Here is a 23,527-nt window from a genome sequence, read left to right as displayed (position 1 = left end):
CACCCTATTCGAGTCAATACAAACTAGATCTACTTGCTGGTTTTTTTTTTTTTAGATTTTATTTATTTATTTGACAGAGAGATAGCAGAAGTAGGCAGAGAGGCAGGCAGAGGGTGAGGGGTATACAGGCTCCCCACTGAGCAGAGAGCCTGATGCGGGACTCGATCCCAGGACCCTGAGACCATAACCTGAGCCGAAGGCAGAGGCTTAACCCACTGAGGCACCCAGGCGCCTCTACTTGCTGGTATTTTTTTTTTTAAGATTTTTTTATTTATTTATCAGAGAGAGAGGGAGAGAGAGCAAGCACAGGCAGACAGAATGGCAGGCAGAGGCAGAGGGAGAAGCAGGCTCCCCGCCAAGCAAGGAGCCCGATGTGGGACTCGATCCCAGGACGCTGGGATCATGACCTGAGCCGAAGGCAGCTGCTTAACCAACTGAGCCACCCAGGCGTCCCGTACTTGCTGGTATTTTTAATTAAAAGTAAACTTTAAGTAGGCTGACAGTAAAAATATATAGCCAATTAAATGTAAAATACTAACTCTAAAAAAGTAAAAAGAGTTATTGATATTACAGGATTTATACTGAAGGTGACACAGACCAAAGCTTGGGGAAAGTTATAGGCATTTTGTAGGAGAGCCCTTAAAGGAGGGAAGAGAATCAGAAAGGGTGTAATATGGATGCCTTACTCACTGTTCTTACAAACTCCTTTTTAGAAAATGGCTATTTCCCTCTTCTTGTAAAAAACAAATTATAATAGCTTCCCTTTCCCCCGCCTCCAAGTACAGAGAAAATGGCAGGTTAATGACAGTTCAGTTTTACTAAAGGACATCATAGCAATGATGACATTTAAGTTGGGTTTTGAATGTTTGGTAGAATTTAATAAGTGGGAGGGAACAAGAAAGCGATGACAGGAGCGTTTGGAGCTGCAATGATTAGGCCATAGGCCACATGTGAGGGCGGAGTACAAAGTAGATCTTAATACAGAGTTGGATCTAATTATAGGCATCTTGGTTTATCAAAAAGTAGCTAAGGCATAATTAGGTGATACCTAGGACAGTGTGTGATATAGATTCTCAACTGATGTTTGAAGAACCTAAAACAAGGAGCCTTCATGTGAATAACGATGCTACAGGTCTCCCACAGGACAAAAACAAAACCTCAGGGCAATCGCTCCAGACTGATAACTACAGTATTAATTCTAGTGCAGATATCTAAAGCATTCTAACATTTCATAGAGGGATATGCCACAACCTGTGCAAACTTCTCTCTTTTGGAAAACATTCAGGCATACCGCAATTTCTACCATGACAAACGATGAAATAAATATAAAGAAATATTCTCATGGTAATTGTTTCTCTGTAGGAAAGATCCCTCCACGTGAGACTGTGGTTTCCAGAATTTATATAAGCACCAGATACTTTCCAGCAAGAATGTTGTCATTCATATTGCTCTAGGTTTTGATGAGAGAGGGAACGTTTATCCACAATTACTTAAATTTGGCAGTATTATGCCCAAAATATTGTAGTTCACTGTTATTTTAATTTGCCTGTCCCTGACTATAGTGAGGAAGATCACCCCATGTTTCTTTCTGAGCTTTTGATTTTATTCCATGAAACTTTAGTTTGTAATTGTCCATTTGTTCATGGGGGTATTTTAAAAACTTTATTTTCAGTTTATAGGTTCTCTTTGTATGACATGAACATTAAGTACGTTTCATATATAGCAAATTTGTTTTCCCGTAGTTAACTTTGTGACTTTATTTATGGTATCTTTGGTCATTCTTCTTAAGAACTGTGTAATAAAGTATGTGGTCTTCTATTCTGTGTTTCCAGTCTTGCTTCAGGAGTTCTTCCTAACCCTGGGGCTATCCAATTATTTTTTCAAATTCTTTTCTAAAATTGTGTTACTTTTTCTTTTTTACATTTAAATATGTACTCCATCTCGAATTTATTATCATAAAATGAGATAGGGATCAATTTTGTTTGGGGAGAGAATTGTTTCAGTGTCATGTAATGTGTGAACCACATTTTCCAACTGAATAGAAATTCCAATTTTTCGCACATGAAGTTCTTATATATAATAAACTTAATTTTGGTCAAAACTCTATTCAACTAATTTATATCTCTTGTGGTATTCTCTTGTCATATTCTCATATCATAGTCTCCATTTTAAAATTTTTATAATTCGTGGCTATATATTCCTCCATGTTAACTAAGAAAAGAATTTTATCAAGTTATAAATGAAAGACCATAAGTAGAAAAGATCCCAAGTGAAATGTTATTAAATGTATATTTTTTGAGGCAGTTGGCATAATTAAGATATTAATTATTAAGAAACACATTTCCTCATATTTTATATCTTATTTTATGCCTCATGTTTTACTGTTTCTTCTTATAAGTTTTATTAATTATTCATTTATTTTTGTTCATAAGTATTGCATATTTTGTCACTATTAATAATGACCAATTTTTCTTTCTATATGTAATCAAGTCTGATTATAACTTATGTTGCTAATAGAATATGGATTTTTGTATATGAATCTTGTATTAAGCTTTACTAATGTTTCTTAGAGTCCCTCAGCTTTTCAAAATATATGACCATTTATCTGCCAAATGGAGACAAATCTGTGTTTTGTTTTAGTATTTTTACTGGTATTTTATTTCCTAATCTTATTGCCTTAGGCAGAAACTCCAAAATGGTGAATAATAATGTTGAATAGAAACATTTAACTTATTTCTAATTTTAAAAGGGAAACCTTTCACTCTTTATCATAAAGTTTTCTATCAGTTTTTGGTAAATACTTTTTCTCATAGTTAGGAACAGGGGTGGATTTTACCAAACACCCTTTCATATACAGCATCATCACACTTAAAAAATACTGGAAAGTTTTGGAAGCACTTTACATTGGCACTCATAAATTCATTCATTCATTCAATAAGTGTTTATTGGCTTATGTGCCCTTGTTTATTATTCATGTGCCAGCACGGGAGCCACGTTGGGAAACCTACACAGTCCCTGCCCCCAGGGAGCTTACATTCCAATGCAGGGACGAACAGTCCTGGTGGATGTATATTAAGGTCCCACAAGGGCCATGCACTGTTCTAAGTGCTTTACTTTTACTGCACAAACCAGCTAGTTCTCCTAACAGTGCTACAGTACGTACTTTATCAGCCCATTTTACAGATAACGAAAGTGAAGCACAAAGAGATGAAGTAACTTGGCCACTGCCACCCAGCTAGTGCAAGGTAAAACCTCTTTGTAAACCCAGGCACACTGACTCCATATTCCATGCAAATATACAGATGGGAATGAATGATAGTGAAAAATATAGTGATAATCAAAAGCAATTACATTTCTGAAATAAAACCCTATTTTTCACCGTGTTTTATTCTTTTCATACACTGTTGAATTGAAGTTAGTAATAATTATTGTAGTGGTCTTCTTTCTAGAGAATTTTAACTTCATTTTCATTTTTCTTTTGATCTTTGGTGTTTTTTTGTTTGTTTTTTGTTTTTTTTTTTTAGAAGAGGATTTCTTCCTTTGTTAACACCAAAATTTTTGGTTATTTATTGCTTCTTTAAAATACCGAAGTAGGAGGGGTGTCTGGGTGGCTCAGTAGGTTAAGCATCTGACTCTTTATTTTTTTTTTTAAGATTTTATTAATTTATTTGAGAGAGAGAGAGAAAATGAGTGGTGGAGAGGGCAGAGGGAGAGAGAGAGAGAGAAAGAAGCAGACTCCCCCCTGAGCAGGAAGTCTGATGTGGGTCTCCATCCCAGGACCCAATCCCAGGACCCAGAGATCATAACCTGAGCTGAAGGCAAAAGCTTAACCAACTGAGCCACCCAGGTCCCCCTAAGCACCAGACTCTTGATTTTGGCTCAGGTCATGATCTCATGGTTGTGAGATGGAGCCCCATGTCAGGCTCTGCACTCAGGGGGAGTTTGCTTCTCTCTCTCTCTCTCTGCCCTTCCCCTTGCTCTTTCTCTCTCTCTCCAAAAAATAAATAAATCTTAAAAATAAATAAATAAAATACAAAATTAGGGGTGCTTTGCTAGCTCAGTTAGGGAGCATATGATTCTTGATATCTAGGTTGCTGTTTAAGCCCCATGTTGAGCATAGAGGCTACTTAAAATAAATAAATTAACTAAATAAAATAAAATTATAATTACTTAAAAAAATACAAAAGTAGGGGTGCCTGGGTGGCTCAGTTGGTTAAACATCCAACTCTTGGTATCAGCTCAGGTCTTGATTTCCGAGTGGTGAGTTCAAGTCCTGCTCTGGGCTTGGAACCCACTTAAATTAAAAATAAAATAAAATAAAATAAAGGTAAGAACTGACACCAAGAAAATAAGCAATAAGTATAAAATAATATGGAAGCCCAAACTAATACTATTATTATTCATGATAATAATGTCATTAATGTGGTATTATTATTAATAAACCAGTTGCTCTTCATTAAAAGAGGCCCACATGCGTATAACTAAATGAAGGAAAATCTATGTTATTTATATGAAACTCAGTAAAAACAAAAGTACGTTTTTTCTCCTTATTCTCCAACCTCAAATCCTACCCACCAGTTCCTAGGTTACAGTGAAATAGTTTAAAACTGAATTCCAAACTATTTTCGGATATTCTCTGTCTTTTCTGTTTCAAGTATCTTTACTGATTAACTGTATTACCAAACCCAGGCACCATACAAATAAACATTTGAGTTAACTCCAGCATTGCAAGATTGATTGCTCAAACCATTTCTTCCTACCTACCTGGAGGTGAATCACTTAATATTTGTTTATAATATTTTCTGAAAAATTTGCTCCTGTAAGACAAATGGGTGATGTAACTTCTGAATTCTATTATAACTCATATGCCTTTTATCCTAACAGGAGAGAGGTGGTTAGATGCAGTATTCTTGACTCATATTCACTTTACTAAAAATTGTGTATAGACAATGACATGTCTTGCAGATTTTAATGGGAGAAAATAAGGGGTTTGATATTAGTTGCATCTCCATTGTTACCCACTCATTCTATAGATCTGATGATTTCACATTTTTCTTTTCTTTCTTTCTTTTTTTTTTTTTTTTTAGGTCTTAGAAGTTTGGAATATTTTTTTTTAACCCTTCAAAGTCTGGAATATCAGCAGGATGTGTCTAATCATATGTCATTGTTTTCATTGTTTCAGCCAAAGACCTGATGAGCCCTCTCAGTGTACAGACCCAACATTTCCTTAGAATAGGAAAATTTCCCTTGCTATTTGTGCCTTATTTTTTGGTTATCTTCTCTCCATCTGTTCTTCATTTTCCCCTTAAACATCATTTATTTACATGTTAAGTCTTCAGGATTTCCCCCCAAATTTCCAGAATTTTCCCTCATAAAGTAAACATCTGTGTGTGTGTGTTTGTGTGTTTGTGTTGTGATCTGTTTGTTCCACTTAACATTTTAGGACATTTGTAACTATAGAACATTCTATCTTTGAATAAAGATGGAAAATGCATTTTTTATTTCAAAAATAATGCTTTCTTTCTTTTCTTTCCAGACACCTTTCAAGTTCTTTAATTACCTCTCCTAAGAAACAACTCTCTGGTTAATGCTTTCTAGTAAAATTCTCATTTGAGTTTTCCAATTCCAATTAAGCCAGACCTGAAGATCTTCTTAACTTGGGGATGCAATAGATAAAATTCAAGGATATCTGTGAACTAAGATGAAATGGAAAAAAAAAACACATCTTTATTTTTACTAACTTCTAAATGGAATATATATTTTCCTTTGATTATGAACATAAGCCAAAAAAATTTGTTTTGCTAGAAATTCTCGTGTCTTTGTCAAAAGCAGAAATCATAGGTATTTTCCCATCATATTACCATTTTACCATATACCTGATATATTTACATGTTGGTCATTACTTCAAAATTAGTCTAATTACCTGCCAATAGATCTTTGTATTTAATACATTAATAGAAAAGAATATATGTTACTACATCACGTATTTGTCTTTAAATAGATTTTAAATATATTTAAGTACTTTTTGCTATATAATACTATGCATTTATGTTTAGAAACATTATTCTTTCTGAATAAGGGTCCCCAGGCTGCTCCATATTTTGTGAGGTACACGAAAACTAGAGAACCCCTGATTTTGAGTCATATGTGCATAATAGTGTCTGATTCTTGTTAAGCTGTTTTTGCAATTATTTTCTGGATTAAGGTTTCATTAGAAGTCAGATCAAACTATTAGTGTCTTCAAGACTTCAACCACTCAGAAGTAGGGGAAAGCACAAGAGTCTTTGCTCTTATAGATCAGCTGTGAACATATCGATAAATCATTCGTCCTGTGCTGAGACCAAAAGCAAAGGGAATTCCTTTTTCTGCACAGTAGAATTTTGAATTCTGTTTAGTCTTTCCAGGCAAGAGTATGGGCCTAAAGTAGTAAAGTTGACTTTGTTTAGATAAGATTATAATCTAACCATTCATTTATTCATCCATCTGTCTATTTATTCATTCATGTATTTATTCATATGACAACTATTTGGTTTTTGTGCATGTGGGTGTGGTGTGTGAAAATTTCAAATTCTAAATAACTGATATCTAATGAATTTTTAAACATAACTCTGAGTTGAAACTCCCTTATGCTGATTTGAGTTAGACTGAGTATATGAAAGAGATAAATTTAATATTTATAATCCTGAGCTTTAAAAAATGAAGGTTTTGATACATTAGATAAAAATATTGATGCTAAAAGCAGGATGATACTAAAGAATTCAACAAGTTTTTATTGAAGCACCTAAAAAAAAGCCACATAAATTTTCTATTATCGTGCCATCAACTGGAATTTTTAAAAAGTGATTGAACCATAGAAATTTCATGTTAGAGTTGGGTTATTGTTTTTCATATAGCAGATATATTAGGAGGAATTCACAAGCTAATTAACTAATTAAGAGTAGAGCCAGAATAGAATGTGGATCTATTTAGTCAGTGATTCAGGACACTCTAAATATTATAATACAAGTAAATTTCTTTTACTCATTTTATACAACCCACTATAATAAATGCTAAATTAAGGAAATAGGTACTCTTAAATTGGATGAATGTTACTCTAGGATGAATTTCTCTCCTAGAAATTTATATTTCAGTATTGACAGTTCAAAAATGTCTATCTTAGTGGCAAAGAGACATTTCTATATTTGGGTAGAATATCATACTTTAGACTTTAAACTATATGCCTCAGATTGGTGCTGAATCACTTCAAGGTGAAGATTTTGAATAAATTTGAGAAAAGCAATCTACTTACAAGTTAATGGATTCTTTGTGTATTCATCACTTTTAATGTTATGTGGCATGAAAATGATTCCATTAATAATGTAACTAGTGTTATGGTAAGGTTGACAAAAAGCATTGAACAAATATTCATTAATAGAGCTTAGACCAGAGATCCTTCCAGTTCTGCAATATAAGAAACAACTTTTCCTTGGTTTTTGGATACTCTTTTAATTACATGTTCTACTTTGTTGTGGATTACTAAGTGAAATATGCCATTCAACCACTTGAATTTATATTTTAAAAAGGGCATGTAGGGGCGCCTGGGTGGCTTAGTGGGGTTAAAGCCTCTGCCTTTGGCTCGGGTCATGAGCCCAGGATGCTGGGATCGAGCCCCGCGTCACGCGCTCTCTGCTCTTCGGGGAGCCTGCTTTCTCCTCTCTCTCTCTGCCTGCCTCTCAGCCTGCTTGTGATCTCTGTCTGTCAAATAAATGGATAAAATCTTTAAAAAAAAAAAAGGGCATGTATGTGTGTTGTTTGTTTATTAGTGATGTATTTATTTTTATGCTTGTATATTTGTCTGGGTGTAATGCTTTTATGTCTATAGATTTTACTTCAGCTAAAAGTCATGCATGGTGTGATTTTTCATCTACAGGTTTCATCTACAGGCTCATGATATTCACATCTGTCCTTAAATATGCCAGAGGGCAAATTAAAAAAAAATTGAAAAAAAAACGCCTATGTTTCTATCAAAATCATGTTTAGGTAATAGCTACTGAGTACCTACAGTGACCTATTTATTTATTTTAATGTTGGGAGCTTTGCTCTTCACCCATAACATTGGAACCATGAAAGGAAAGAGAGAGAGAGAGAGAGTTACATGTTGAAGATACTCAATAAAGCAATGAAGAGTTATTGGGACAGAAAGTAGATTGGTTAGAAATGAAGTATGAAAAAGGGGAAGCAAGCTCATTTTCTGAATTTTCTAAAAGTTTCTGAGATCCAATGTCTTACATTGCTGACTTTAAAAAGTTCTGAATATTTAATAGATAACAAAGTTGTATCAACTTACAAATGCCTGGGCTACCAGAGCAAAAAACTGAGGGGTGTATTTTACCTTTCATTTTCTCTCACCTTCTGTGATTGACTGTGATTGGGTCCTTTGCATTGGAGCTGGTTTCAGTTACTCACTGGAAAGCTCAGAAATCTGATTCCATGACGTCACCCAGGAAATGACAGTCACAACGAGTATCATAGTCTGCAACACATACCATTAGGCACTTCGTTAAGTGGAAAAAGGAATAGCAGCCCAAATATTCTAACATTTCTATAAGAACCATTTATATCTGCACTTTTCTGCTCCCAGTATATTTGCTACTTGTTAAGGAAAGTAAAATGTTGCAGAGTACTAAATTCTTGTTAATACTGAATGAAAGTCACCAAATAATTCTTAACGTCTACAACATATTTTTTTACAGTTAATAGTTTATGCTAACTCTGCTGCCCCATTATAAAGAATATAAAGCAGAAACACTATCCTGAGATTTTGGTGAGCACTTGGAAAATTTTCAGAACACTTAAAACTTGGTGAGCATCTGATATGATGTTGCAAACATTTGTTTCTTGTTTTTCTGAGTATTTCACATGGTACCTATTATGGTGCTGGATTTATAGTAAGTTAGTAAACATTTGATTCAGTTTGCTGAGATATCTGGGAATGTGTCAAGTATGGCAATCTTCTGTTTGAGGGTCTGGACTGTTTCACCTTCATTTTTCTTAATTTCTCAGAGTCTAATGTTGCACCAGACAATGCAGTCAATAAATATTCGTTGATTGATGTACGAGTGAATATTAAATCAAAGTAGTTATAAACCATGGAAGTATGTTAAGAAAGGGAATTGTCGGAGAGATTAATATTTTGGAAAATTTATCTTTGCAAAGTAGAGGGAAAGAATTAAAGGTCCTCAAGACCCATTATTTAGAATAATTTGTATTTTATATTAATACCTTTTATAAAACCTCCATGTCCCCCTTTTGCTTTACCAAGGCTTCTGTTCTATTAGCTGGTTAAGTAGAGAGCCTTTTGCTCCACACCTTCCTTTCTCTCAATCTCTCCTCTTGTTCTTTTTTTCTTTTTAGAACATTTAAAAATTTATATTTTCCTAACTTTGCATTGATCTTTGATTAACTGTTACATACATTTAGCGCCCCTCATTTGTCCTTTCCTCGGTTCCCCATCGTCTTGTCCCATGGTAGATTCCTCAGGAGGGACATTGTAAGCCTAGCATTTCCTGAATCCCTTTACATTTAAAACTGTCTTTTCAAAATGAAACTAGATGAACTGAATAACTTCCCCCAAAATGCAGTTTTTATTAACAGACCCTATTATTGATAAAAAAGCCAAGATATTTATTATGCAATAAATAGGAAAAGTTACTGAATATCCCATAAAAGAATAGCAGGCACTCAGGGTTTTCACAGAATAATTTTGAACTTTCAAAGATCAAATAATTTCAGTGTTATTTTTTTCCCCCACAATATGGAAAATGGATCGATCACATTTTGGATTCTTCAAGAAGCAGATAAAGTTTTTTTTTTTAATTCATTTATTTGAGAGAGATAGAGAGAGAAAGAGAGAGAGAGAAAACACAAGCAGAAGGGAGAAGCAGAGGGAGAGGGAGAAGCAGGCTCCCCGCTGAGCTGAGAACCTGACATGGGGGATTGATCCCAGAACCGGGGGATCATGACCTGAGTCAAAGGCCGATGCTTGACTGAGTCACCCAGGTGCCCCAAGAGGCAGATAAAATGAGATGATTGCAAAAGTTTTATTGGAAAATCACATTTTGAAGTTAAAAGGGAAGAAAGCAAGATTGAGAAGGGGAAGCCATTAGACCATGACCCAAAACTGACAAAAATCCTTGCCAGTGTAAAGGGGAACTCAGAGAAAAATTATCTACTAGAGATGTCCCATACTGGGTGGAAATAGCTAGGTCCCTGTCAACCTACTTATTCAGTCTACTGTCCAGGGCTCCAAAACTGAGGAAGAACTTGAAGAGGTAGACAGCTGGAGTCTATTAACGCACTGCCAGGTAGGCAGTGAATCCTCTCTTGAAGAAAGATCTGAGTGGGTGCCTGGGTGGCTCCGTCAGTTAAGCATCTGCCATCGGCTCAGGTCATGATCCCAGTGTCCTGGGATCGAGCCCCACACCAGGATCCCTGCTCAGCAGGGAGTCTGCTTCTCCCTTTCCCTCTCCTTGCACTCTCTGTCTCAAAGGAATAAATAAAATCGTTAAAAAAAATTAAAAAAAAAACAAAGAAAGAAAGAAAGAAAAATAAGAAAGCTCTGAATGGCACATCTCCCTGTATTCCAAAGGAAGAGAGAATCCATATGTTTTTTATGAAGCAAACATAGTATTCATACCAAAATTTGATGAAGACAGCATAGTAAAGATTATAAATCAATCTCACTTATGAACATTGGTATAACAATTCTAAATAAAAATATTACACATTTGAGCAAATGGAATTCATTTCAGGAAAGCTAGAATGTTTCAATAGTAAAAAACTGATTTATTTAATTAGCCACATTTTTAGGAGTAAGAGGTTCAATTATATAATCATCTCCATGGAAAAGGCCTTAGAAATTCAACACCCATCCTTGATAATAAATAAAAAATTCAAAATGATTTCTTGACATAATGAATGGCATAAACAAATAGATATATAGATTGATAAGTAGATAATTGACAAAACCAAGTATAATTTGTGATAATCATGAAAATTGCTATAACTGCTTAAGAAAAATATTTGACCCAAAATTGCATTCTTAGATATGTATTAGCAGACATAGACAAAAATATGCATAGAAACGGTATTCCTAGCTACAAGTGGAAACTGGAAATCACACAAATGTTATCAACAAGAGAATATTAAATAAACTGTGCTATCTTCATAAATCAAAATATTATGCAGAATGGAATTTACAAAAAAGATTGCTTCTAACAATAATAAAGTATTTCAAAGAGCTAATGTTATCCAAAGAAAGCTAGATGTAAAAAGTATATACTTTAGGATTCATTTATATAAAGTGAACATGTGTGTGTGAAAGTGATCTCTGGCGATAGCGTTTAGGTTTGTGATTACAAAATGTAGCAACTGGGAGGTGACAAGAGGAAGGTGCCTGAGGTGCACACCGTCTCCTGGATTACAATCTGTGTTGTGTCACACAGGTGCACACATATTTTAAAAATACATCAAGCTTCACATTAACAGTTGTGCATTTTAATAAAGGTATGTTATACCTCAATAAGTTCAAAGTGAATAATTATTGCAATTAAACACTAAAATAAAGGAAGAATCTATGAGTCCATAGGAATACTCAGTAGTAAAAAGGAGAAGAGGGCATAGTTTTACATATAGAGGAATACAAGCTAATAAACGTAGACCTGATAATAGAGTAAGATAACCTCCAATTTTCAAACACTATGTAATCATTGGTGAAGGCATGTAATTAGTACTGAATAACAGGCAATTTTTTAAGTGTTTTTGTTTGATCACTATTTTTCTTAGTGGAATGGGAGAAACCCCAGAACCTGGGTCTAAGACATGCATAAACACTGACGTGTGCCTGCCTAACTGGCTGGTCAGAGGCACCACAGACTCCGGCATGAAGGACGCCTAAGGCCAAACAGTCCCCAGGGTCTAGTGGTCCCTGTCCAGCTGGGCATCAAACAACTGATGGTAAAGACAACATATAATATATTATTGAATTTAGAACACATTTTAGAGTAAAAGGTAATTAAAATTAAAAAACTAAGATAATTAGGGGGCGCCTGGGTGGCTCAGTGGGTTAAGCCGCTGCCTTCGGCTCAGGGCATGATCTCAGGGTCCTGGGATCGAGTCCCACATCGGGCTCTCTGCTCAGCAAGAAGCCTGCTTCCCTCTCTCTCTCTCTCTGCCTGCCTCTCTACTTGTGATCTCTCTCTGTCAAATAAATAAATAAAATCTTTAAAAAAAAAAAACTAAGATAATTAAAATTACATAACTTAAAAATAGTTATTTATTGACCATTGAATTATTATATTATATATAAAACAGTTTCATTCAAGGGTGCCTGGATGGCTCAGTTGGTTAAGCATCTGCCTTCGGCTCAGGTCATGACCCCAGGGTCCTGGGATCAAGACCCACATCAGGATCCCTGCTCAGCGGGGAACCACCTTCTCCCTCTCCCTCTGCCTACTGCTCTCCCACCCTCTCTCTGTCAAATAAATAATGAAATCTTAAAAAAGAAAGTTTCACTAAAAATTATTTTCTAAAATAAATGCTTATAAAAGATATAATTAGTGACATCCATATATTTAAAGAATTAAAAATTCACAATGATTTTTTGACTGTTAAGACTCATGAACAGAGTATTTATTTTTGGTATATTCTATCAGCTATTTTGCCATCTCTCTTTCTAATACTATGACACTGACATTCTCCTGAAATATAAATGCTTTTTAATATGGCCATATTATACTTACTTGTTCATAAAAGTTTGCTGAAATATTCTTCAAAGTTACATTTTATGGTTAATAAATTTAAAATTATTTTTAATTAAAATAACTTTTAAAATAGCTTTAACAAAAAAAAAATAGCTTTAACAACTACAGAAATCTAGAATGAAATTCTACTGAATCCAGAAAACCCCTCCAAATTGCAGCTATCACTTAAATATACATTTAATGCAGGAACTTATTTATGCTGTTTTTGATTTTCCTCATGTCTGCCATAGAAAACCTTGAAGTATAGTTACTTAAAAGATTAATTCTTGTTTAATTTTAATTAGGGGCATTTTTCTCTTTGTAATAAATACATAGTTAAATTTTCAATTATGTAATATTGAAAATGTAAGATAGTTACTTAAAAAATAATGAGGTATGTATTGATCCTGCTTGAACATACAGTGCTACCTCAACAGTGTTATTTCGAATTTTATAATAAGTAGGTACTATCTTTTATCAACTGATTGCATATATTTTAAATAATCTTTAAATAGATAACTAAATCTCATTATTCTTTACAGAGTTTTCTTATAAAACAAACAGATATTCTATTTTTTAAAGATTTTATTTGTTTATTTGACAGAGAGAGACACACAGCAAGAGAGGGAACACAAGCAGGGGGAGTGGGTGAGGGAGAGGCAGGCTTCCTGTGGGGCAGGGAGCCTGATGCAGGGCTCTATCCCAGGACCCTGGGATCATGACCTGAGCCTAAGGTAGCAGCTTAAGAACTGAGCCACCCAGGCGCCCCCAAATAGAGATTCTAAATGGTCAAATAAGTTAAGAAGCACACAGGCTTAATTATTCTCATATGAAGATAAATCTCTACTTAAAAATAGTCTAATTAAGGTTTCATATGAGTTTTGTTTTTCTCTATGTAGTTGTTTTGCTTTTGATCCTTTTATGGTTTCCTTTTTAGTTTACAGTGTATTTTATACAGTACATGGGTCATCATTTTTTCTGCCATGTCTTTTTAACTTATCCTTATACAGCATTTATTTTCATAGATGCCTCTTTATGCCCACAGGAAGAACTATTAAACCAAACACTGGGCAGCGGTGTGGTGTGGTGGAATATACACAGGCTTGGGGGTCAGGTGGACCCCGGTGCAAACAGTGGGTCTTGCACTTACGCACTGAAGGCTCCCAGCTAGAAAGTGTGAATAATTGTGAGGGTTAAGGCACCTAGCAGATGTTGACTAAATAGTGCCTATTACCGCATTTTCATCATTACCATTCCGAGTGGAAAACCCAAAAGAAATGGTGCATGAACACACCAGTGACCTGATTCATTGGGAACCATTTGTTTATTTCTGATACAATGGTGACGGAGCACTTGTGGTCCTCTGGAAAACAGACCATAAAGTGATAGATGAAAACAGAAAGCAGGAGGCTAGCCTTCTTACATTCTGCTGCCACCGTTAATCATTGACTTGGTTTTAGAAATGCAGAAGATCAAACAACAGACAAACATACAAACAAACAAAAGCAACAGAAGAACTAAAAGACTTCTCTTGCAGAGGAAAAGCTTGGGTTAAAACAAATGATTAACTATTATTCAGTGTATTTCTGGATTATTTTGGGAGTCCACACCTTGGGGAAAGAAAAGCAAAGACTGGGTGTCAGAAAATAAGTTGGGAGCAAGAAAGTCTTTTACCAAGTAAAGACTTCCCATAGTCACTTATTTTAAGATTTCATAAAATGTCAAAATTCAGGTTAAACAAATATAATAAGAATAATGTGTCATTATATTGGAAAGTTTTTTTTTTTTTCAAGAATTTTCTTTTGTCTTTCAGCAGAAAAAAAAAAAAAAAGCCATCTCTTTCCTGCAGAAAAGCTTGGCAAAAATTTATGAACTTTGTTCAGCCTCGCTCTAGCACGCTGTTTGAAATTCACTGGCTTCAACAAATGAATAAATATTCATCACCTCGGCTTTCTTCTTTTTTCTAGGTGCCTCCCATACTCCTTGATAAGCAGTTCTCTGAATTCACTCCAGACATTACACCAATCATTTTGGCAGCCCATACAAATAATTACGAAATAATCAAGCTTCTAGTTCAGAAAGGAGTCTCCGTGCCCAGACCCCACGAGGTCCGCTGCAACTGCGTGGAATGCGTCTCCAGCTCGGACGTGGATAGCCTCCGCCACTCACGTTCCAGACTCAACATCTACAAGGCCTTGGCCAGCCCCTCCCTCATCGCACTGTCAAGTGAAGACCCTTTTCTCACAGCCTTTCAGCTAAGTTGGGAGCTTCAGGAGCTGAGTAAAGTGGAAAATGAATTCAAGTCGGAGTATGAGGAGCTGTCCAGACAGTGCAAACAGTTTGCGAAGGACCTACTGGATCAGACAAGGAGTTCCAGAGAACTGGAAATCATTCTTAATTACAGAGATGACAGTAGCCTTATAGAAGAACAAAGTGGAAATGATCTCGCCAGACTCAAATTGGCCATAAAGTACCGTCAAAAAGAGGTGAGTGTTGCCAGACCTTTTAATCAAAATATCATATGATTTAACCACAGTGACGTCCACCAGTACTCTGAAATTATGTTTGGGCTTTAGAGCCTTTTCTACTTATCTGGAAGTGGATGATATTTATGGTTTGCCAGATTAATAATTACGAAACACATGGAAGAATGGCAAGAAATGGCGTAATAACTGATGATGGCATTAGGCGAATGTGTTAAGATGTATACATTTACTGTGGTAGAATGGAAAAACTGATGAATTTTAGAATCTCTACACTGAAAGTTCTGGTTCTACCATTTATAACTCTTGTTCCTTTTCAGATCTCTTTGACATTGGTTTCCTCATCTGCTTAGTGGATTTAATAGCTATAATATTTTGTTATATGTATTTATTTATACATATAAAATATATTCCTCAGAGATTTGTAGAAGTATAAAATGTGTGGATGTGTGTGATGGCTTTGGTAAATTATAAGTCCTTATGTTAATAAAATACATTATTAGAAGTTATTAATGAAGAAAAAATATTAGTCCAACAGCAGATGAAAGTGTTGAAACCTCTCACATCTGGCTTAGTCTCTTGATTGGTCAGGAATAAGAGATTAAAGATGCCTAGTTGCAGAAGAGTTACAATTTCTCATGAAATTTCCATGATTTGAATATTAAGGAAAGAAAACTCAGAGCTGTCATGCTCATCACCTAGCATAATTGTTTTTGTTTCCATCGCTGAGTTAAGTGAGTTCTCCAAAATCCATTTTACTTCCATCTTCAGAAAATATTGGTTCTATGTTTATTCTTGAATTATAGTAATTATCTATTCTAGGAAATCAATTGGAGAAAAGTATATGAGGTAAGATGAAAAATAAAAGAGACTTCTGAATAAAAATGTATTCAGCTTTTTTTGCAGTTGGCCCTAATTATTCTACATTAGCTTTGGCTGCTTTGTCTACTGCTACTTACTAAATATTTAAGGATCAAGATACCTGAATTTACTTCCTCGAGTTTTTCCTGTAGTTCTTGGCCAGTTGTCACTGGAGACTGAAACTAGTTGAAATGATCTTTTCCCCTAACAATGACGGAAACAGCTTCTTTTGTGTGCATTCCATCTGATTCCAAAATCACACATGCTATTTGGAGCCCTGTCAACATTATAAACTAATTTTTTTTAGCCTCTTGTGTTTAGGGCTCAGGGAGCTAATATTTTAACAGAACTAGAATAATTTTAATACACAACTATAAAAAATGATGAAAAACTTTACTCGATTAGAGATTTTTATGTACTCAATATGACATTTAAAGGTAATAGCATGTACTAGAACTGATCAAATGAGGGGCACCTGGCTGGCTCAGTCTGTGGAGCATGTGACTTCACCTACGGTTGTGAGTTTGAGCCAAACGTTGGGTGTAGAGATTACTTAAAAATAAAAAAAAACCTAAGAAAAAAAAGAAAAAGAGGATAAAATGAGGTGAGATACTGATGTGGTTTAGAATTTGAGCTAGTTCTTCTCAAGTATCTATTATTAACCCAGTTTATGCTTTTCTTTCTTTAGTTTTCTGTGGGGAGAGATATTTAAGGGATCGACATAGTAATTACAAAGGTCTTTTCCTATGATAAATCTGTCCAGGGTTGATGTTATCCTGTGAATGGTGAGTGAGATGAAATTCCCAGGATGCAGAAATCCACAAAATGAAAGAAAGAACACAGTAGCTCCAACTGGCTTTACTCACCTGTTGCATTTTTGTTTGCTCTGTAGTTAGTGAACCAACCTAGCTCCATTTTATGCCCACCCTGATATGGGTCCTGATATCAGAACCAATTTAACTTTGTCTTTGCCACAACGACTTTCGTGAAAGCACTGGAACAAAATGCTCATTGAGACTTCTACCATACTCTCTGAATGGAATACTATGGTGACATTTAATCAAATGAAGCTCCCAAATTCTTGTCAAAAGTTTGTCCAAGACCAAAAAAAAAAAAAAAAAAAAAATGTAGTACGAATTTCTTACATATTAACATATGATTCTATTTTTACCCACAAATCATTTTTATACATTCTATTCATTCATTCATTGCTTCATTCATTAACTCTTTGAACATGTATTTTACCAAACATGCCAGGGATTGCTCGGGGCACTTAGGACTCCATGGGCGTGTGGCTCTGTCCTAGAGCTGATAGTCTATTACAGGGAGACCATAAAATGTTAAATCTATATTGTTCTTAGTCTTGTTTCTGAACCCCTAAAAAGATTCATTCCTACTAAACTTTTTTTTCTTTGCTTAGGTTCTTTTGTATATTCCAAAGCATGCTTAACTTCAAAGCCTATTCAACAAAAAGCCACAAATTGAGTCCTTAGAAGTGTCAGAAGGAAAGCTATAGAAAGCGTTTGATCATTTCTAAGACTTCTTTCAAGGTGCTTGTACCTTTTGCGAATATGAAGTTGTGGGAATTGGAGGCTGATCATCCTTAATGATACAACAGGATGAAGGGTGGCTAAAAACACGTAACATGTAACAAGAAAAAAAGAATTAGTAATACCTTTAAAAGATACGTTTTTAGAAAAGACACTGCATTTGCATTTTCTCTTTTCATCTTTTGAAATGATAATAGAGGGAAAAATTAAAACAAAATTCTTACAGAGTTGTTCTGGAGTATCTTTCATTCAATACTGAAGAAAACATTTCCTTTGGGTAGAACAATTTTTCCAAAGCAAAGTAATACTGGATGACTAATAGCATTATTAAATCAAGAATAAGGTTTTGCTTTCATATAAATTCTTTGAAATCATAGGTCATGTTTTATGAAACATATTCCTAAATTATTCAGAAATTATTGACTTCAGAATATTTGATGTAAGATTTTCTAGTAAGATCACGTGTCTTAAATGAAACTCTGCGTTAGCATAAATGTCTTGCCTTATGCCTTTTTACCAGAAGTTTTCCCAGTTTTAGTTTAAAAAAGTTTGTGGTTTGTCTTCGGTCCATCTCTTATGTTTTTGGAATGGCTTCTTATTGATCTTTCCACGGCTAAGTCCCACTCACTCTTCCAAACTCTTATCAGGTCTCCCCTCCGATAGGGAGGTTCCATGAAGCAGTCCCCCTCCGTACAATCTCTGGGATAAATGCCCTCCTTCCACACATTCTGTTTTGCATTGTATTGTTACATTTCACCCTTCTCCTCCAGGTATGAGTGTCAGGAACACAGCCATCATATTTACCAGTCATAACTCTGTACTGAAAGGTAGAAAGTGTTCAATATGAACATACCCGAAGTTGCAGAATCTCTTAATTCTGGACGGTTCCCTGCATGTTTCTTTGTCTGATTAAATTGCAGTGTTTAGGTTAATTACCTACTAACAGACTTCTTATGAATTCCAATATTAAAACAATTCATGTTGCGGGAACTTGATTACAGACTTATTCCGGTAATTCTGTAATATCATCCAAAAAGAAAGGTCTGCATTAATTGAATATCATGGATATTTTTATAGGCATAGGCAGAAGGATTTTATTGTTTCTATTAATACTTAACTACAAAACCTGCTGTACCCGCTACTGCCTCCACCTAAGTGTCATCATGGTGAATACGAGGTAAATCTGATCCAACCGCAACTTCTAGCCAAGGTCAGCTGAGTGTGTGAGTTTATTTCATGACTCAGCTTCTTCATAATTAAGCCAGGCATTTTGATATGAAGGGTTTTTTTGTTTTTGTTTTTTAGTTTTTGCATTGTGATAAAGCATTTGCCTTCTTCAAAGAGTGCAAAGTCTCCTTTTCCTTTCTTTCTTAACCCACTTTTATTTTTTTTCTTCAAAGAGTAATCTCTTTAGTCTCACTCTGAAAAGAGAGCAGGGAAAGTCTACTTCACGAGGGGTAGAAGTCAGCACCCCATTCTAGTATTACTCTTCAAAATCAAGAGTATCAAAGGAAAATGGGGGACAAAAAGATAAGCCAGAACCAAGCACCCACCCCCTCGGAACTCAGTCTCCTCCTGTGGATTAGATAAAAGTAAGGTGTGATTGAGGACATATCTTCAACTAGTAACTTGTCCCTTGGTTCCTGATGTAATTTTGGCCGATATAGAGTTTATGGCCATTAAATATCAATTCCATGCTGTCACTGTTCTTGCCTAATATTTGCAGAATCATTGTATGTATTTGGAGACCTTGATGAGTTCCTTAAATATGTTCACAACAAAGATCTTACCTAGTTTGTTACACATGGTTGTCCACATTGTGAAGGTACTAGTCCACAGTAAAGAACCCTAGATCTTGAATAATAATAGAAAGCAGTGAAATACATTATTGTGTGAAAGCATTACAATTCAATCTCTTTATAAGCTCTTCAAATTAAAGTTAGAAAAAAAATCTCTACATAGTCAACAGCGTATCTTTTTCAATTTAATTTTCTCTTTTGTGAAAGTATGTCCGCAGCTTTGCAACATTAATTTTAAACTTTGGTACTAGCCTAGGTTCTCTCTTATAAATTAATTAATGGAGTTGTTAAAGAGGGACGAGAAAAAATCAACGTCTAAACAGCCCACTATTCATACCCTTCTTATCTTTTGTTTATCTTGTCAATGGAGCAGTGAGAGAAATGCGAAGAGATTCCTGTCAATCAGATGCCATCGGTCATCCTGCATGGTAAACTCAGTTGATTCCAAATATTCCAGAATCAAAGCTCTTCAAATCTCTCAAAATTTATGGTTTCGGTTTCTTGATTTATTCAAAACTCCTTGATATGGAATCAAGAACCAAACCTACTGTCAGAAAGAGAAGACATAGGGAGTAGGTTAGGGGCCAGGGGAACCACGGAGGATAGAACCCTAACACAACCAGGGCATGCCCCGGGTGAGAGAGAAGGAGAGGTGAAGGTGAGGGCATCAGAAGAGTGTTGGGCAAGTGTTAGGAGGAGCAGTTAAATAATAAATGGAGCAGAAACAAAGGAAATTCGTCTTCGTAAAAGTGCCTAGGGCTAGACTTTACCTTATTTATTACCTTATTATTACCTTATTTATTACCTTACTTATTTCATAAGTTTTATTTTATATAAATTATTTATTGATAAGTTAATCATGACAGAAATTTTTTAATTCAAATTTTATTTGAAAAGAAGCAATAAATGTTTAAATTTGAACTTGCTACTGTATGAATTTCATATTAAAAATGAATAAAATATACACTCATGTTCTTTATCTACCTGAAATCTACGTGGGAAGCTCCTTCTGGAGATCCGTAGTCAGATGTCATTTTGTGCTTGTGGTAGCAATTGAGGAAAAACAGCATTCTGTGTATGAATTTATTTGGAAACTACCAACCCTCGCAGGTGTACCACTACCTATCTTTACCAAACAATAAAAACAAAATCTTTTTTCAAAAATTAAAAATGAGGGGCACCTGGGTGGTTCAGGGGGTTAAAGCCTCTGCCTTCGGCTTGGGTCATGATCCCAGGGTCCTGGGATGGAGCCCCGCGTTGGGCTCTCTGCTGAGCAGGGAGCCTGCTTCCCCCTCTCTCTCTGCCTCCCTCTCTGCCTACTTGTGATCTCCGTCTGTCAAATAAATAAATAAATAAATAAATAAATAAATAAATAAATATTAAAAATGAATAAATCACAGAGAAACCAGTGATAATGTTGCTTCCTGGCTCTTGTATCAGAACCTTGGGATGGCACTGGCAAACAATGGCTTTCTCCTCTTACATCCAGTAGATTTTGATGGCTGGTCTGCAGCCACGCAAAGCTTGGCTTTTGGGACAAACTAGGCAGAGAAGCTGACCAACTATTATCATTTTATTATTATTATTGACCCATTGATTGTCTTTTGGTCTAATGTTTTCCACCTTTTTCACTCTTGTTCAAATCTGGGGTGTCTGAAATATACCTTTCATAATTTTCTTGTGCCTGGTAAATTCCACATCAAAATATGAATAATTTGGAGGGGAAAATATCTCATATTATAGAGACATTGTCTCATGGACATCACATAACTGTTCTAGAAGAATGGCAAAGAGAGTACTTTTAGGAAGAAAAATAAGAGAAAGTACTGCAGACACTATTCCCCTCCATAACTGAGATCTTTCTGCTGAAGAAACCTGGAGACTCATTTATCTCAGTAAAGCTGATAATGCCTTTGCCTTAATTTGGTTTACTAATTTAACATGTACGTATTTATTTGAATTCAGTTTGATATTATTTTTTTTTAAAGATTTTATTTGTTTGACAGAGAGAGAGAGATCACAAGTAGGCAGAGAGGCAGGCAGAGAGAGAGAGAGAGAGGGAAGCAGGCTCCCCGCTGAGCAGAGAGCCCGATGTGGGGCTCGATCCCAGGACCCTGAGATCATGACCTGAGCCAAAGGCAGAGACTTTAACCCACTGAGCCACCCAGGCGCCCCTTCAGTTTGATATTATTTACCATGTTCCTCTCCTTTTCTTCTCTTCTCTGATTTGAACTGTTTTGAAAACATTTATGCCCTTCAGATCTCTTCTCAAATACCACTATCTCTGGGAAGCCTTCCCTCAACATATTCCCAAGTCAAAATTAATTGTTGCTTTCTCTTGTTCTGGCAGCTTTTTGTACATTTGACTTTGCTCTTTATTTCTTTTCATGTGTTGTTTCTCCATCGGAACTCCTTGCCTTCAATCTTACCTCCTCCTGCCGGATGCCTACAGCACCGCTGAAGATTTTTTTGTGTCATTTTTTGTTCTGTTTTTGTTTTGTTTTTCAAGACAATGCAAGTTCAGAGCTTAGCATGCCTCCTGCCGTATTTATCCATGAAAGAGTAGCTAACTATTATTATTTACTATTACTATTATTGTCACTCTTTTTGCTTATCCCCTCATAGACTCCCAATATGAAAGACTATACATATACAGGAAAATGCTATACACGATTCTTTTGTATATGATGCAGCTAAAAGGGTTGACTTTGTCACTAAGTGTTTTAATATTTGTATGAATGCTCATTTAAGCCTCATGGGGCACATTACACTTTTGAATATCAAAGATAAGTTTATCCTTCTTACAGTCTATTGGTAGAGTCAGTTCTCTGAGCCTTTTATATTAAAACATATACTCTCATCAAAAATGTTTATTGTATAAGTTTTATCTCAACTCTTAAGGTCGCCCATATTCTAATGCTTCCATTATAGGCTGGCAAAAGCAACTCATATTGCGTACTATATACTTGATTTGAATTTGTTCTTCTGAGTCGTATGTTTAAATATAGTTTAGGCTTTGATGCCTCTATCCCGCTACACCTCAGAATTGGGAACTGATATCACAGCAGCTCTTATAACAAAATGCCAAGTATACAGTAGGATTCGAATACATGATGCTACACTGAGTGATACAGATAATGACAAGACTTGTAAAAGTTGTAAAAAGAAGCATTCCTCTAGCATAGTTTTTTCTCCCACTCTTCTCCAGAGCACACTCACTGACTGATTCCGGGGCCTCTGCCTCGCCGTGCTCCAGGCATGTTGGCACACGCCCGCTGTTGCTCGGCAAAGGCAACGTGCGTGGATCACAGACTCCCTAATGCCTCCTCCCAGCCTCCCACTAGGGACCAAACATTCCCGGACCTGCTTCTGTGTCATGGATGAAGCATAGACCTGCTCAGGACTTGTCAGCCCGACTGACAGAATTATGACAGGTCATTAGGCATTTAATTTAACACTTGGTTTTTAGAGCTTGGAATTCAAATCCCCATGAGGTTTTGTTTTGTTTTGTTTACAACTAATTAAATGACATGAAACCACTTTCTCCTGATTCATATCTGAAAGTGATTAGGTTTTTTGCCACAATTAACATGAAATTGTATATGTCCAAAATGCTGTATAAATGTATCCTTTGAAACTGCATTCGTTAGAAAGTGATCAACTAATATCTTACAAACCTAAAATAACTAATCTTAATTTTAAATTACAAATACAAAACATATTCTTTCCTGTATTTTATACTGCTTTAAAAAAGTACAAAAAGGGGCAGCGCCTGGGTGGCTCAGTGGGTTAACGCCTCTGCCTTCGGCTCAGGTCATGATCTCAGGGTCCTGAGATCGAGCCCCGCATCCGGCTCTCTGCTCAGCAGGGACCCTGCTTCCCTCTCTTTCTGCCTGCCTCTCTGCCTACTTGTGATCTCTGTCAAATAAATAAATAAAATCTTTAAAAAAAAAGTACAAAAAAGAAAGGGTTAAACAATTTATTTTCAGAAGTATACTCTCCATTCACTTGAGAAAAATGCATATACCAACAGGATTAGCGACACTTTTTTTTTT

At 35.6% G+C, this 23,527-nt stretch overlaps 1 protein-coding gene across 2 annotated transcripts in view; it reads left to right on the top strand.

The window, feature by feature from the left end:
- The window catches only part of TRPC4 (transient receptor potential cation channel subfamily C member 4), a 203,159-nt gene that overhangs the window by 77,797 nt on the left and 101,835 nt on the right, over positions 1-23,527 (top strand). For both annotated transcript variants that reach the window (XM_047723236.1, XM_047723235.1), the window contains exon 3: positions 14,747-15,265. In XM_047723236.1, coding sequence (XP_047579192.1) covers positions 14,747-15,265 — 519 coding nt within the window. The remainder of the gene's footprint in view (positions 1-14,746; positions 15,266-23,527) is intronic.

The sequence above is a fragment of the Lutra lutra genome, chromosome 3, assembly GCF_902655055.1.
Source record: "Lutra lutra chromosome 3, mLutLut1.2, whole genome shotgun sequence".
Classification (NCBI taxonomy): domain Eukaryota; kingdom Metazoa; phylum Chordata; class Mammalia; order Carnivora; family Mustelidae; genus Lutra; species Lutra lutra.
The sequence above is the reverse complement of the archived record's forward strand: the minus strand, read 5'-3'. Positions and strand labels throughout refer to the sequence as shown.